At 25.8% G+C, this 15,408-nt stretch overlaps 1 protein-coding gene across 2 annotated transcripts; it reads right to left on the bottom strand.

Moving 5' to 3' along the window:
• Positions 1-951: 951 nt before the first annotated feature.
• Positions 952-13,594, bottom strand: LOC112591491 (NFX1-type zinc finger-containing protein 1-like). 2 transcript variants are annotated; one of them, XM_025335340.1, is made up of 16 exons: positions 13,120-13,594; positions 10,257-10,369; positions 7,350-10,167; positions 7,206-7,289; positions 6,870-7,141; positions 6,663-6,806; positions 5,615-5,882; positions 5,348-5,549; positions 5,123-5,270; positions 4,525-4,677; positions 4,188-4,448; positions 3,895-4,132; positions 2,862-3,027; positions 2,683-2,794; positions 2,388-2,605; positions 952-2,086 (listed from the first exon to the last, which is right to left on the bottom strand). In XM_025335340.1, the coding sequence occupies exons 3-16, from the start codon at positions 10,120-10,122 to the stop codon at positions 1,018-1,020; spliced, it is 6,108 nt and encodes a 2,035-aa protein (XP_025191125.1). In that variant the 5' UTR covers positions 10,123-10,167; positions 10,257-10,369; positions 13,120-13,594; the 3' UTR covers positions 952-1,017. The 2 variants fall into 2 exon arrangements, with proteins under 2 accessions (XP_025191125.1, XP_025191124.1); XM_025335339.1 differs by lacking the exon at positions 10,257-10,369 and having other exon boundaries at positions 7,350-10,142.
• Positions 13,595-15,408: the final 1,814 nt, after the last annotated feature.

Raw genomic sequence — 15,408 nt, 5'->3', positions numbered from 1 at the left:
CACGGAATTATAGTATATGACTTAGTATTAAAATATGTTAAGAAACTGAAAATGTAGCCAACTAGTTAAGTAAGCTTTCTTAACTTGTTTTTTTTTACATTAAATTTAAATGTATTTAATAATTTAAATAAATATCTTATAAAATATGTTATTTTTAATAGATTTTATCAATTCATTCAAAGAAGTTCAAACATAAATACAGCATGTAAAATATATTTATTTTTATTCTATACATTTACTATTTAATAATTCATCATACAGATATTTCACTAAGTAAATGTAATTATAATGTCCACTATTTTTGTACGTCTTCCATGAAATAAAAGTTTAATGTTTAATGTTTTTTTATTTATTATTAAGTTCATTAATTTTTAAAGGAGCAACTCATTTTTGATTTCAGTTTTATATTTTTTGAAAACGCTATTTTTTACATTAGACCATTCATTGTATCACAATACTTTCAACTTTGTAATTGTAATTTTATTAAAAGAATATTGTTAATAATAAATTATATTTTTAATGGTTTCCTTAGCGTTTTTAATAAATTGACATTGTATTAGCTTTAACTATTGACAAAAAAAACTAATTTATAAAGAAAAAAAAACTTAGTTTATAAACCTTGATCTCAAAGACCACAGTTAGGTATGATGTGTTTTTTAAAATAGGTTTGTTTGGTATAATTAATTAGTAATTTTTATAATATTTAATTATTAGTTTAACTGAAGAATATTATGTGTACAGTAAACATTTATCAAATATCTACCAAAACAAATCAGTACAGTGGGTCATATAAATAATGATGTGAAAACAAGAACATTATTAGATGCCTAAAAAGTTTTATTTGAAGTAAAATATTTAATCGTTGAACTAAATTATTAAATTCCCAAACCAAAAAAAAAAATTATACAAATGAATATTGTTTTAAACATAACAACAAAATATTATCAAAAATGTAAAAAAATTAAGTTTGTAGAATTAAAAGTAAAATATAAATTGTTATGTGAATAAGTTATTAAATTAACGAGTTTGAAACATGAGATGACTAGCACCATCCATTTCTGAAGCCACTGTTATACCGGAAACATGGCTGTGGTTTTGCCCGCCAATTATTACTTTACATTCTGGACAAAGAGCCTGTTGCATTGGCCCTCCACATTCTGTTATACAATAAATATGTCCATTGGGACACTTGCACCAATGACCCTGAGCTCTATCACTCGAATAAAAACTAGAGGACATAGCTTTATGTATCATTTTTCTTTCTTCTTCGGTAATAATTGCCAATCCATCAAATTTATCATAAATTAATTTGGTTAATACGTCTATACTTTCTTCACTTTCAACAGAGTATTTTTTACAAGACATTAATATAGCTTCCATATTGTCTACTAAGGCTCTTACTTCAGTTGCGCTAGAACTATGCCTATATCCACATGCCATCTTAAACTTAGGATTAGACATTATTTCAAATAAATGTAATATCCTAGCACCTCTTGCAACTTCCATGTTTATATCGTATTTTTGTTGGCTAGATAATTGTCTTGAATAAGTAAAAGCAACTTCAAGTAGCCACTTAAAGTGATTAGTAATGGTTTGTTTCTTTTGGATATCATCAATGCCTTCAATTTTTCCTTTAAACTTTGAAGTAGTTTTAAATAAATCAACGACAAAATTTAAAGATTCTATATCTTTTGCAGGTAAATTGAAGTAACGCTTCTTTCCTGAACATTTTAATGAAGCTATTAAAGGCTTGCAAAATGAATCCCATAGATGTTTGATATTATCATATCCATTATTTTGATCACTAAAAAAATTTGAAACAAAATTGTTATCCAAGGATTGTAATGAAAAAATTAGTTTCTTCTTTCCTCTTTTAATAACATCTAGTTCTCCACGCTGTATATCTTTTATTCTTGAAATGTCCTCTACTATAACTTTTACTTGGTTCATGAAACGTTGGGTTCTTAAAATTGGTGTCTTACATAATGGACACTGTTTCAAACAAATTTCTTTATCGTTTTGGTGCATCCATTTAGATAAAGCTTCTGATTCAATGGAATGTTTACAATCTTCTAAATAAACAAATCTAAAACATACAACATAATTATTGAATAATTTACATACAAATCACAGCTAATGCATGTAGAATGTTTTTAGTTCTATGACATATATATATTCATTGTTGTAACTGTTGTAACAATATATAATGATTTACCTAACCTTTATTTATTATGACTAAGTAATTTTTTAAAAGCTCTAACAAAACATACAAATGAACAACTAAATTTAATGTTCACATTTACTGAAAATATCAAAATACATTTCCAAGATATAAAAAAAAAATACTAAATTAATATATTTATTGTATTTCTTCTAAATTAATTTACTTTGCATTTGGTTCATCTTCATTGCCAAAAATAATTGTAGTAACTTCTTCTTCTTGACATATGCGACATAGAGGAGGACATGGTTCACCACAAAATCCTATACATTCATGCCCACAATTCAGCTTTAATGTGCAAGGCTCATTACATGGTTTTCGATCACAAATTTCATTACATTTTTTAGTGCATTTCAAATGTGGACACTCCCATCCACATTTTTCCTATAATTAAAATCAATAGATACAATATATTAGAAAAAAAAAATATTAATGCATTTTTTCTTATTATTAATTATTACCATGCATGGTGCACATTGATTACCACACAAACGAGGACATTTAGAATGAATGCAAGAATAAATACATTTTTGATTGCAAGGAGGGCACCGTTCCTTACAGGGAGATTTACAACTATAAAAATAATTAAATATAAAATTAATAATTTATTAATTACATTTTTAATAAAATATACACATACGTATGATTACAAGGGTTTATCTTGTCGCAAATCTCACCGCAAGGAATATGTAATCGACCTTGCTTACATTCTCCACAAGTGCCCAAACAAATGTCTCCACAATTTAATTTTTGTAGACATGGTTCACGGCATTTATCAAGTAGATATTGGCTACTCAGTCTGAACTCTAAAATATATAATCTTATTTATTAATTCAATTTTTATTTACAGAATACAGGTATAACAAACAAAACAGGAAAATTTAATAAGATCAATAAGATCATATTTTATATTTTAAATATCCTAATGACTAATAAATAATAAAACAATTAATCCTAACTAATCATAATATACACTATATATTAAGAGTTTAGTTAAATTTTTTAAAAAAATAAACAAATTTTTTAAGAGTTAAAATTTTAATTTAATTCTTTAATACCATTATTTTTACTAGCCTGTCTTTAATAAAAGGATACATAAATAAAGAAGGCAACCAATATCAAAATTAAAGACATATCTTATTCACTATTATAAAATAGATGTTAATTTAATTTAAATTTAAATCAAGAATACATTACTACTGTGCATTGTTTCACTGCAATATATACTTTAAGATAATTAATGATTGCATACTAAAATATATTTAAAATTGATGACTAATATTAAATATATTTTTTCATACACTTGTTATCAATAATATGAACTTAACAATTAGTAAGCAGTATAAAATTAAAGGTTAAAATAACCCAAATAATATTTATGTATTTTATATAATACATTATAGAATATATTTCAATAGTTTTGATACTTTGATTTTATAATCATATATTTTAAAATTTAAATGAAACGTATGTAACTATAACCACATGGTAAAATTTTATACAAGTACTTTCTTTCACTACTATTATTTTAATCTACAAGTCATCAGAAATATGTTTTTAAATAAAATATAATATATGGTCAAAATTAAAATCAAACTTATGTAACATCATATGTTATAACATGTTTAATTAAGCATAGAATTTTTCAATAGTATGAAAATAAAATATATTACCTTTATCTTTGTCACAACATAAGACCCAAACTTTATTATGACCACAATCAAGTTTACTAAATTTTTTAAATACAATTTCCTCACATTCTTCAGGATTACATTCTTTTGCACATAAATTCTTACACAAATGCCCGCAAATTAAAATTCGATCACATTGCTTGGTACAATGCTTACGTTCTGGTATTGTTTTACATTTAATTGTGGTTGAGTGTCCACAGTCTGGAATCATTTTTTTTATCTGGAAAAATATAGAATAAACAAAACTGATTGACAGAAGAAAATATTTAACTTACTAGTTTTTCACAAGGTTTACATGGTTCATAGCATTTAGCTAAACACTTATGACCACATTTTAAAGGACGAATACATGGAAGATAACACATAACTTTATTAACACTTAATCCACAAGGTACATCATTTCTTTTGTGTCCACATAGCAGAGTTTTCTCAACTTTAACAGTACACGATGCACAATCTTCATAACATAATTTTTGACATTTGTGATTTAAAGAGCACTTTTTATTAGTATTTTCACAAGGTTTAAAACATTTGTACTGTGAATGAATTTTAAAATATTACAAACATAGCTATTTATTCAATATATAACACATTTTAATAAACTAAAATTACCTTTTCATGGTCTGGATCATCATTTTTGTGACAATTGCGCTCACAAGCATGGCCACAATCTAACCGAATATAACATTTAACTGAACAATTTGGATTATTGTCATGACATTTTTTCATAATTTTATGACCACATTCTTTAAGGATTAATTCCACCTAAATTTAAGTATTTAAGTTTTAAGGACAATTTCTAATTAAAATAATATACTATACAGTAGTCTCGTTAATCCAAACACAGGCTAATCCGAAAGAGCTTGGAAATAGCTGCATTGCTATATTAATACACATGACTATCATTATCATAATTTATAATTATATGCAATATAATATAAACATATTAGCTGGCTGTATATACATAATTATAAAGATTTTGAATGTAAACGTTGTTGTGTTTTTCAACAACGAACTTTATGAATTAATACTGCAGTATAGATAGAGATTAATTTCAAAATTTTAGCTGCAAGAAAATTTATTTTTCTTTTAAGACATGAGTAATCCGAACAAATCATTAATCCAAATGATCCCTTTTCCCAATCTTATTTGGATTAACAAGACCCAAGAGTACTAAAAAAAGTTAGAAGTGCAATAATAAAACTCCAACCATTTCTTCACATGGATAAGTATTAATATCAACATGGCATGGTAATTCTTTTTGATGACCACATGGTAAATCTTTTGTCATAAGTATGGTGCACTGTCCACAATCCATAAAACATATTTTTGTACATGGATGATTATAATCACAGGATCTATGATACATGCATATATTGCAAAATAATTAAAAATCTTTTCTAAAAACTATAAATTAAACCTTTAAACATTTTACTTGTTACAAGGCTCCCTGCATTTTTTTTTTAAATGTTCACGGTCAAAAGAATGACATACACTTGAACAATAATGACCACATGACAACAATGATTTACACAACATGGAGCAACCACCTTCCGTAATTATGTTGAAATCTTCACTCTTTGAAACCTTTGTTATAACACCAGAATGTATGGCACATTCTAAAGATACTTCATCACCTAGAAAAATGATTTAGAAAAATTAAAATATATCTACCATAACTAAATAAAAATAATATATTTACCATATGAACCCTGATTTACCAATGTTTCTTTTATTTGTTTCCACAAATTACTAGAATTACACAAATTGTTCATGTTACCCATTATATAAAATCCATATTTTGCTCTTGATAATGCAACACATATTCTGTTCTCTGTTTTTAAAAAACCAACATTTCCATTTTCATTACTTCTAACTAGCGATAGCAATATAATATCATTTTCTTCGCCTTGATAGTTATCAACAACTGTTATTTTCATACCTTCTAATATTGAATGTTTTTTTCGCAACTAAAAATATATTGAAAATTATTTATTATACCCAAATATTTAATTATTTAAAATAAAAATCAATATAATAATAATATCCTTCTTATATTTTTCCATAAGAACATCCAACAACATGTAAACTGTCATCTTATCTCCTAAGTCCAGCTTAGATTATATTCAAAATTGTTTCCTTCGCTTTATAACCTTATAAATTCTAATATTAGTAATGTACTACACTTTTTATAATCAGCCATTATTTAATTTTGTATTATACTTTCCTTGATCACTTTAGCCATCCATCTAAGAATTTTTATCTCTACTATACTCATCTTCTATTTTATCTTTTTGTGTGCTACCCCCCCCCCCCCCCAAAATGAACTAGATAACATCTTAAAAATCTTCTATTTAATCTTATAGGCATCCTCTTATACACAAAATACCAGATTGTTTTATCCATGTTATCCATCTATACTTAATCATACATTTTTGATGTCTACTATTTTACTATCAATACTATCGTTCCCACCAGTATATCACTATCGAATTTTCAGAAATCATACTTGGTTTCCTCTGTTTTACCCAGACAAATTCTTAGTTATTAATCTACAAGCACTACTCTTCTTCGTCCAGTCTCTTATTTACTCATTTCAAGATTACTTCTATTATTACATCATTTACAAACATTAACATAATTAAAATTAAAATACAAATTAAATATGTAACATAAATTGTATTATTTATAAGAGATAAACAAAAATAGTCATACAAATTTAAAAAAAAAAAAAAAAAACATAAACTTACTGAACGAATTAGAAATAATTGACCACTGTAAGTTGTTAATATTGTCACTTGTTTAGTTGTATATCCTTGTAAAATTAAATGCCTAGCAAACGCAATTAAAAATCTAGCTTCATGATCATTACTTTTGCTTGAAATTTCTTCAACCTATGCTTAGAATAATTATATTAATAAAATTAAATTGTAATGAAATACAATCAAATAACATACTTCTTTTTCATACACATTATGGTTTAGGAAGAACACATCTTTGGTAACACCACAAATGTGTTCTCTATTGTGAACAGAAATATGATTTTTCAATTCATTATAGATTGATGGAGTTATAAGGGATGCTATTTCAGGGCGCATTCTATGTTGTTCACCCAACATGTAACAAGGTACTTCGTTATTGACCATACGTTCAAACAGTGAAATATCAAAATTAAAATCTTTGGCTAATTTGTAAACTGCATTACTAGGACGGAGTTGTTTATGGTCGCCTAAATATGAAAAATAATATCATAATTTTTAACATTATTTCGCTTATAAAGTAAATATAAATACCTATCAATATAAGATGTTGACAATGTCTTGTTAATGATGCAACTATGTGTGCCTCCAAAACTTCAGCAGCTTCTTCAACAACAACTAAAATTAAAACTAACTATTAAATTTGTAAAAATTAAAATTAAAAAATGTAATACATACCAATTGGCGACTCTAAACCTTCCAGCATTATTCTATGCTTAGCTGCACCAGTAGTAGTTAATGCAATTACATGCATATCACTTAATAACTCTATATTTTCCAATTCTCTTAATTCAGAATACTGCTTATAAACTTGAATATATTTTTCTTCATAATTCATTATTTTTGGATTAAACATCTCTTTTGTTTTTCGCACCCAACAATAATATAGAGACCATCTTTGACCCATATTTAATACATTTAAATTATTAATTGATTTTGGTAGTTCAATACAAATATTAGCCAAATTTAACATGTTTTCAAAATAATCATGAATCTTTTCCATTACATCAAATTTGAATTTGACTTCTTCAGATTGGTTGTAGTAATTTATATCCAAATTCAAAAGATTCTTTAATCGTATATTTTCCTCAAGAAGTTCCTTGCAAACATGTTTTATGTCATTCAAAGTTATACTATAAATAACAATTTCTTTATATTTATGTTCTATTTCTAAATAATCTGGTTCATATTGACTATTTTCATCATCATCATTTTCATTTACTTCTTTTTCAATTTTCAATAATTTTTCAGAATGATAAACTTTATTAATCAATTCAGGGTTAATACTAGTAATAAATCCAATTGGGTCTACATTAAAATAATTAGGATCTTGAAATAACCAAGAGAGTAGATCTAAGGTAGTATTAAAAAAATTATGATATTTTATAGGCATACCATTTTTTAATAACGATAACTCTAAAATTCCCGCATTGTACGATACAACATCACTACATTTTTTAAAATAGTTTATGTTATCCATAATTGTTTTTACTTGATTTTGAACATCTCTTAGGCCTCTATTAGTAGTAATGGATCTTCTGTACATACGAGCAACATTTCTTAAGCTGTATTTTTCTATAATTTCAGATTTAGATTGACCACCAATTCGTATAACTTTGTCAGTGAAACTTAAAATACCTTCCATGAATTGATCTAATGCATGGTTAGTGTAGCAAACCACTAAAATTGGTTTAAAACAACATTCGTTGTTAATATATAAATTATTTATAATTGTTTTCATAATTTTTAAACCAATAAATGTTTTTCCTGTACCTGGGGGCCCTTGTATAATAGTAAATTCTTGAGTTAGTGCTGCTTTGAATGCTTTGAATTGCATTTCATCAAGTTTTAGCTCTTCTTTAGTAGGCCATTGAAAATCATCCATTAAATTGAATTTCTGGAGATTATCAATTGAATAGAATGGATCAGGTAATGTGTCTATGTAATATGGATAATCTACTTTTTTAGAAGCTTCTATTATATATTTTTCCATTGGAAAATTATGAGCATTAATATTTTTAAGAGCTTCCATTGAGCATTTATATGGTTCAAAAAATACTTCACTCTCTACCATGGTAATAGATGTATTAAATAAAGGTTTTGCATCTTCTAATAATTCCACAATCAATTTTCCTTGCTTCAAAAGTTCAATCTTTCGCTCCAAAACAATACCCAAAAAAAAAGTTTTAAAATTATCAACAGAAAAAAGCAATAAAGAACCATACATGAAACGTTTTGCCATTTCCCAGTTAATTTTTAATTTTTTTTTTATGTCAAAGTTTATTATATAACCATATTTATCACGAACAAATTCACCTTTTATTTCAAATTCAACATCTCGATAAATACGAATATTATTTATTTTTCGGTGATGTTGATTATGTATTGATTCTTTAAAAAACTGTATTCCTTCTCGTAATGGAGAAATAAAATCTTCACGTAAAAGACGAAATTGAACATCCAAATAGTGCTCTATGTTTTGATAAGCTCCTTTTAAAATATTAGGTCGTAAAAATGGTTTGCCATATTCAAAATCAAATGAGGTTGGATATACTGTAAGTATTCTAAAATTTTCAGGCGGAGGCATAATTTGAACTATATTTTCAATCGTACATTTTTCTTTTAATTTTAATTCATCAGTCACTATAGTTTCTTTCAGTTTTTCTAGCAAATTATTCATCTCAACGATTGTAGTTTCATTTATTTTAATATGATTAGAATAAGTTTTAATACCAGTTAAAGCAATATTACTACTAACTATAATCTCCTTCAATTTTTCTTCAGCTGTTTTTGGAAATAATGTAGTTATAGACTGAAAAACTACTAAGCAATCTTCATAAAATGTATTCATTTTATCACAACGATTTTTATTTTTTTCTGTAGGTGTACTCAATATATAGGATTTTATATGATTAAAAAATTCATTACACGTTAATTCTGTTAGTAAAAAAATTTTATTTTGTATAAATTCTGAAGAACAAATCTTAGCTGAAACTTTCATAAGCAAAAATATCCAATCTGGTTCTTTATTTTGTTTGAATAAATCCATGAATCCATTAACTTTATCAGACATCACAAATATAATTTTAGAAGGTTCTTCATCAGATAATTCTTCAAGTCGTTTAAATCCAAAAAATTTATTTTTAAAATTTTTTTTATTAGTGTTATTATCAAAGTCTTGTTTTTGTTCAAAATCATTTTTTCTCCCTCTTTCTCGTCTATTTTCATAATTTTGATTTTTTCTCCTATGTTCTTGTCTATTATCTGAATTTTGTTTTTTTTCCCTTTGTTCTTCTTTTGTATTAGAACCATTTGAACTGCTCAAATTTAATTGCTGATCGAGCAACTTAAAATCAAATTGAATGTTTTCTGCATTTAATGATGGATTTCTTCTGGATTTTCTAGTATGACGGTTTTGACCTTGATTTTTGGTGTGTCTTTTATTGAACATGATACTTCTTTAATCTATAACTAGTCACAGATTTACATTTATATTCTGTAATAGTATTAAATATATGCTGTAGTAAATTATGGTCTTTTATCATAATGTATAAGTATTAAACATAGAATTGTAACTTTTTTTACCTTATATTAATTTAACATTCAATTATTTATAATATTTGATAGTTAATTAGCATCTAGATTGGTTAAATGACAAATAATAAACATGGAAGTTGGTTAACAAAAACGACATAAAGCTGTGAAAAAAAAAAAGATTATATCAAAGAAAATATGCAACAGTATGGCAATAAAATTATAACCCATTTGGAGCTTATAGAGAAATTGGCTTACAAAAACTTATCAGTTTAATTAATGATTTTTTTGATTTTTTGTAAATGCATAATTCTATCATTTTTCATTAATATATTTACTAAATTTATACTGCATTGGTTAGGTTAATTAAAGTAGTCCTTGGTCAACTAATCCCACAAGCAAGTAGGCTCATTCGCAAATAAACTACACACGCAACTCGACCTAGAGTTACGTAATTCGGAAACATTGGTTTTTTTTATATAGCTATTTAAGTTATTTATATAATTTTTAGTATTATGTTAAATATTATATTAATTTTTAAAATGCGTAATTTTGTCTAAATCTGAATAAATTTTTGTAAAAATTAATTGATTGTATATTTTCAAGAATTTTTAACTTTTATGTAAATATCTACGAGGAACATTGATAATATTTTAAAACCTTAACTAAAATAATTAAAGATTTTATAAATTTACTTCCTCGGCTTTTAAGATTTATATTTTTTTATATTTTATTAAATAATAGTGTACAATTGAAACACAAATATAGATACTTATTATTAAATATTGAAATATCTAATTTTGTAACTAATAATTTTAATAATTTTGGCACAATTATGCCAATAAATTTATGTGCATTCCACTAAATGAAATTCAGTAATTAAAATGACTTTTTGTAGACTTCTGTAATTTTAAGTTCAAAAAAATAAAATAAAGTAAAAATTGTATCATGTAATACTAGCTGACGGTATCTAAATTGTAACATAAACTTTAGTGTAATATGCATAACCAAGATTGCGAGGTATCAAATTTATTGAAATCTAAGACAAGTTAAAATATATAATAAGTATATTTAAAAATATTCATATCAGATAGGTATGTTTTAGTTTGAATGTTTGAAATTTAAATTATCCATTTCTTTATTCATTATTTTATACAACTATTATGAATTATAGAAATATAATAATTTCTGTTATAAATTATGACAATATAAAAAAAATTTATGGAAAAAATAGGCAAAACTTATTTCATTACATCAATAATACAATGTATTCTTCATAACACAATTAACAATTATTTTTATTGGAGTTAAAAATGTCTATTGTAAGTCAGAAATGTTGAAGAACGGAAATAAATTAGTGTTGTTAAATTTGCCTACAAATTTATATGCATTTTTATTGAATCATATCAATATTAATAATAATTATTAATTAAAAATGAGATATTTATGAATTTTTTTTTTTTATGTTGCCTATGTCCAGGAATAAGCTTGAAAACCTAGTCGGACGCCTTTAGGCAGAATTTTTAGTTAAACACCCATAGGTTTTTGCCATGCCCAGTTGGGGGATGGCAGCCTCAACACCTAGACAGTTGCCTGCCCAGAGGGATGCTCAGCTACTTTGTCCCCCAAATGAATTATGATTACACTGTTTTTGTAATTGAACGAGTCTGGTTCAAATAAATATATCAATTAAGATAAATATCCAATGAGCAATGATAAGGAGATCTCTCGGGAGATCTTTAAACTCAAATACAAAAATGTATGAAATATATCTATTGTTTATAAATACACATATTATTAGGTAAACCTAATTAATTTTATTGAGGTCAGATAAAGTATAATACTATATATAATGATAGCTGAACACTTTTAGGCAATTAAAAATATAACAAAAAACAATATAGCTGATTATACTTTAGTATGTGCACAAATATTGTATATTGTAACATTGATAATGGTTATAACTTATAAGCATAAATACTGGTTCATGTTTATATAATGGTGTAAATTTTATATTTAAAACTATGAATTATAGATAATAATATATTCACTTTTCATCATATTAATATATAAAAACTAAAAAATTAATATTTATTAATTTTATGAACATGGGACAAAAGCACAACTGGCCACACTATGTTGAACAAAATAATTATGGATAGGAGATCAGATACAAACCAGTGATAAGCAAAACGTAACCAGGAATTCTGAAGTCATCAGTTAAGCAGCGCTCTGATCATAAATGGAGAATTTTGAACATCAAACAATGAATGTAGACGACTACTCGAGTGAAAATTATTGACATACTTTTTTTTTTTTTATTTATTTATTTAGCCATTAGTACAAAACTATTACGGCTCGATAATTAATGTACATAAACAAATTTAGACAATACAGATAATATACATGTGCATAATATGAACTATGCATTAGCATAGTAATATAGAGTGTATATATAGTTACATGCAGTGCTTGATTTGGGGGGGGGACATGGGGGACGGAGTCCCCCTTCTTTTTTAATTTTTTTTTAGCATACCCCTTCTATTTGCCCCCACGGTAATGTGACGATTAATTTTGTGTGGAACGCTCGTTTATAAAACATCCGATGAGTCTCCCTTCTATTTTTTTTCTAAATCAAGCACTGGTTATATGATATTATATAATTATATTATATGGATCAGATAATAATAATTAATTAATTTATAATATGGAAAGAAAAAATGAAGTGATGTACGAGTATGACGTGACACTGGTGTGACTAAGGTAAATTAATTTTGTTTAGAACATTGAAAAAAGGGATATAAGTAGATTAAATTGACGTACTTACACAGGAATCTTATCCCGATTATCATACTAAATAGTACTATTTATAACTTAATATCTATCACAAATTATATTCGTTAAAAGTACTTACTAAATTATATACAGAACGCAATAACGTTCCACAAGACAAAATAGGCGTTAAAAGTGTTAATATATAATACTAATGAAAATTTAATATACTGGTTGTCTAATATAAATAATTATCCGGCAATCATTTATACTCTGACTAAATAAATAATAATTTATTAATATAATAGCATGTGAACTTCGCAGAGTACGGACAGACGGACGAATTGCGTCGTAATTAATTACACAATACACTAAAGCGTAATACCACAGAATAAATGAAATTTCATCGTTGTAAATTGTAACGTTGTACACTATATAGAAATATGATAAGTATAAACTGTAGTACTATAGACAATAGACACTAGACAGTGTAAACACTAAACTGTAGTACACTTAAATTATCAAGTAAATTCGGTCGATAATACCGAAAAATCACTCGATTGTTTTTTTTTAACTCGATAGTCAAAACACCCAAAACTAGTCGGTAGCGCCCATCACTATTAATAATTATACTTTGTACACGTACACTTAGTTTCTGCGGACTATGGACTGCGAAGAGTGGTCTGTTGTCGCCGGTGTTGCCTAACTAGTAACAAAAAATAATACCGATAATGTTAATATCAACATCACTGGAAAGAATATTATATAATATATTATAACTTATAAGGTTTTTCATAACGTTTACAATTTTTATGTTCTACACTGAATACCAAATGTCTCTACCACTGTTCCGTGGCCTGTTCAATGTCTATATTACATAATACATATAATAATTATTGTATTAAGAACAAAGTGACAATATTGCCTGTCGAACGTCCGAACTCCAAATTTCGAGAGTCCGACTGCCCGAGCACGATTTGGATGTTGGATCGTCTATCGTCTGATGAGTGACGTGTTTGCAATGTTTCCTACTCCCTAAAATAATGATAAAATGATCCATAAAAAACGTCGAAATCCAAATCGAGCAATAATACTATTAATACAAAATTCAATTTGAATATCTTTAAAATCATCTTATTGTTTTATACGCCCATCGTTCATTTCTATACACATTAATTTAATACGGATAAACAAATTACGTCATTACAAAAATAAGTTAATGATGACATTAATTATTCAGTGATAGCGAAAATTTTTAGCTCATTAGCTGCATAATGAATAATGATATATTTATATTAAATGTTTTGTCAACAACTAATAGAAAGCAATCAATGGATCAATTTCCTAAAAACATTTCTTTCATTAGATATTTTTTAATTTTGGCTTTCGGTATAGATGACTAATTTATTATACTATTTTTTTCTAATAATGTTAAACCTTTGGATAACTATCTGTTATAAATTCATTTATATATAGGTCTGTTGTCGATGGGTAATATTGCTAATATTGTTAAATAAAAACTTGATAAATATTATGATATATTTTTACAATTAGGTAATTTTTACTTTATCATGTATTGGTGGTTTACGAATTGAATTGTTTATTTTTGAAATATTTATTTGTCATGTATTATACATGTATAATGAAAATATAAAGCAATTTTCTCTGTGTAATGATATTAATGATAATATCTATTTAAATTACATTTTATAATAATACAGTCAATATTAGGATTTAGAAGTATTAAATAGAATAAAATTATGGGCTTACTTTGTTTTATAAACAACACTCATATATTTTAGATCCTAATCGGAGCGATGAGTATATATTGTTGTTGTGTATGAGTACAAGACAATAAGTAGTCAAGAAAATAGTTCGATTTTAAACTTTGAAAATGTTTTTAGATAGCAAATTAGATCTATGTAGTTTGTGCAACAGAGAATTCAAAATTCAAAAGTTACTAGTATTTTTTAAAATATTGGAAAAAATAAACAACAAATTAAGGAAAAACTGAAATTTTTACGTAGACCCAATTTTCAACACAATAGCTATAAGCATTTCGCTCACACAATTATTATTTTTAGAACCACTGGTTTGTATTTCATTCGATTTTGACAATATTTTATAAATGCTTCATTGAGTTATTTATGAAAATGAATACGGAATAAAATTAAATATTATAAATAAACTATTTAAGTTATCAAGTCCAATATTGTCGTATAATATGTAATAATAGATATTATATTAGCGTCGTGCTCGCGCGTCACTGATCAGTGATCACCATACCATGTATTTTATAATAAATTATACTGTTTTTATTTTCGGTTTATTATCTTGTTATTTCATTATTATCTTATTATTTATTATATTTTTATTATTATGTTGTAGCAGTCCAATATTGACATTTTTCAGTACGCTAACGTTTCACTCA

Source organism: Melanaphis sacchari, unplaced genomic scaffold, assembly GCF_002803265.2.
Source record: "Melanaphis sacchari strain LSU unplaced genomic scaffold, SCAv2.0 Contig134_pilon_pilon, whole genome shotgun sequence".
Lineage (NCBI taxonomy): Eukaryota > Metazoa > Arthropoda > Insecta > Hemiptera > Aphididae > Melanaphis > Melanaphis sacchari.
The sequence above is the reverse complement of the archived record's forward strand: the minus strand, read 5'-3'. Positions and strand labels throughout refer to the sequence as shown.

Bases quoted from the DNA above. Each gene is read 5' to 3' on its own strand.
- LOC112591491 (XM_025335340.1), bottom strand. From the start codon at position 10,122: ATGTTCAATAAAAGACACACCAAAAATCAAGGTCAAAACCGTCATACT. The intron at 5,271-5,347 runs GTAAAATGTTTA...CATGTATCATAG, and splicing joins TGCAGGGAGCCTTGTAACAA to ATCCTGTGATTATAATCATC. The intron at 2,606-2,682 runs GTAATAATTAAT...TTTTAATTATAG, and splicing joins ATCAATGTGCACCATGCATG to GAAAAATGTGGATGGGAGTG.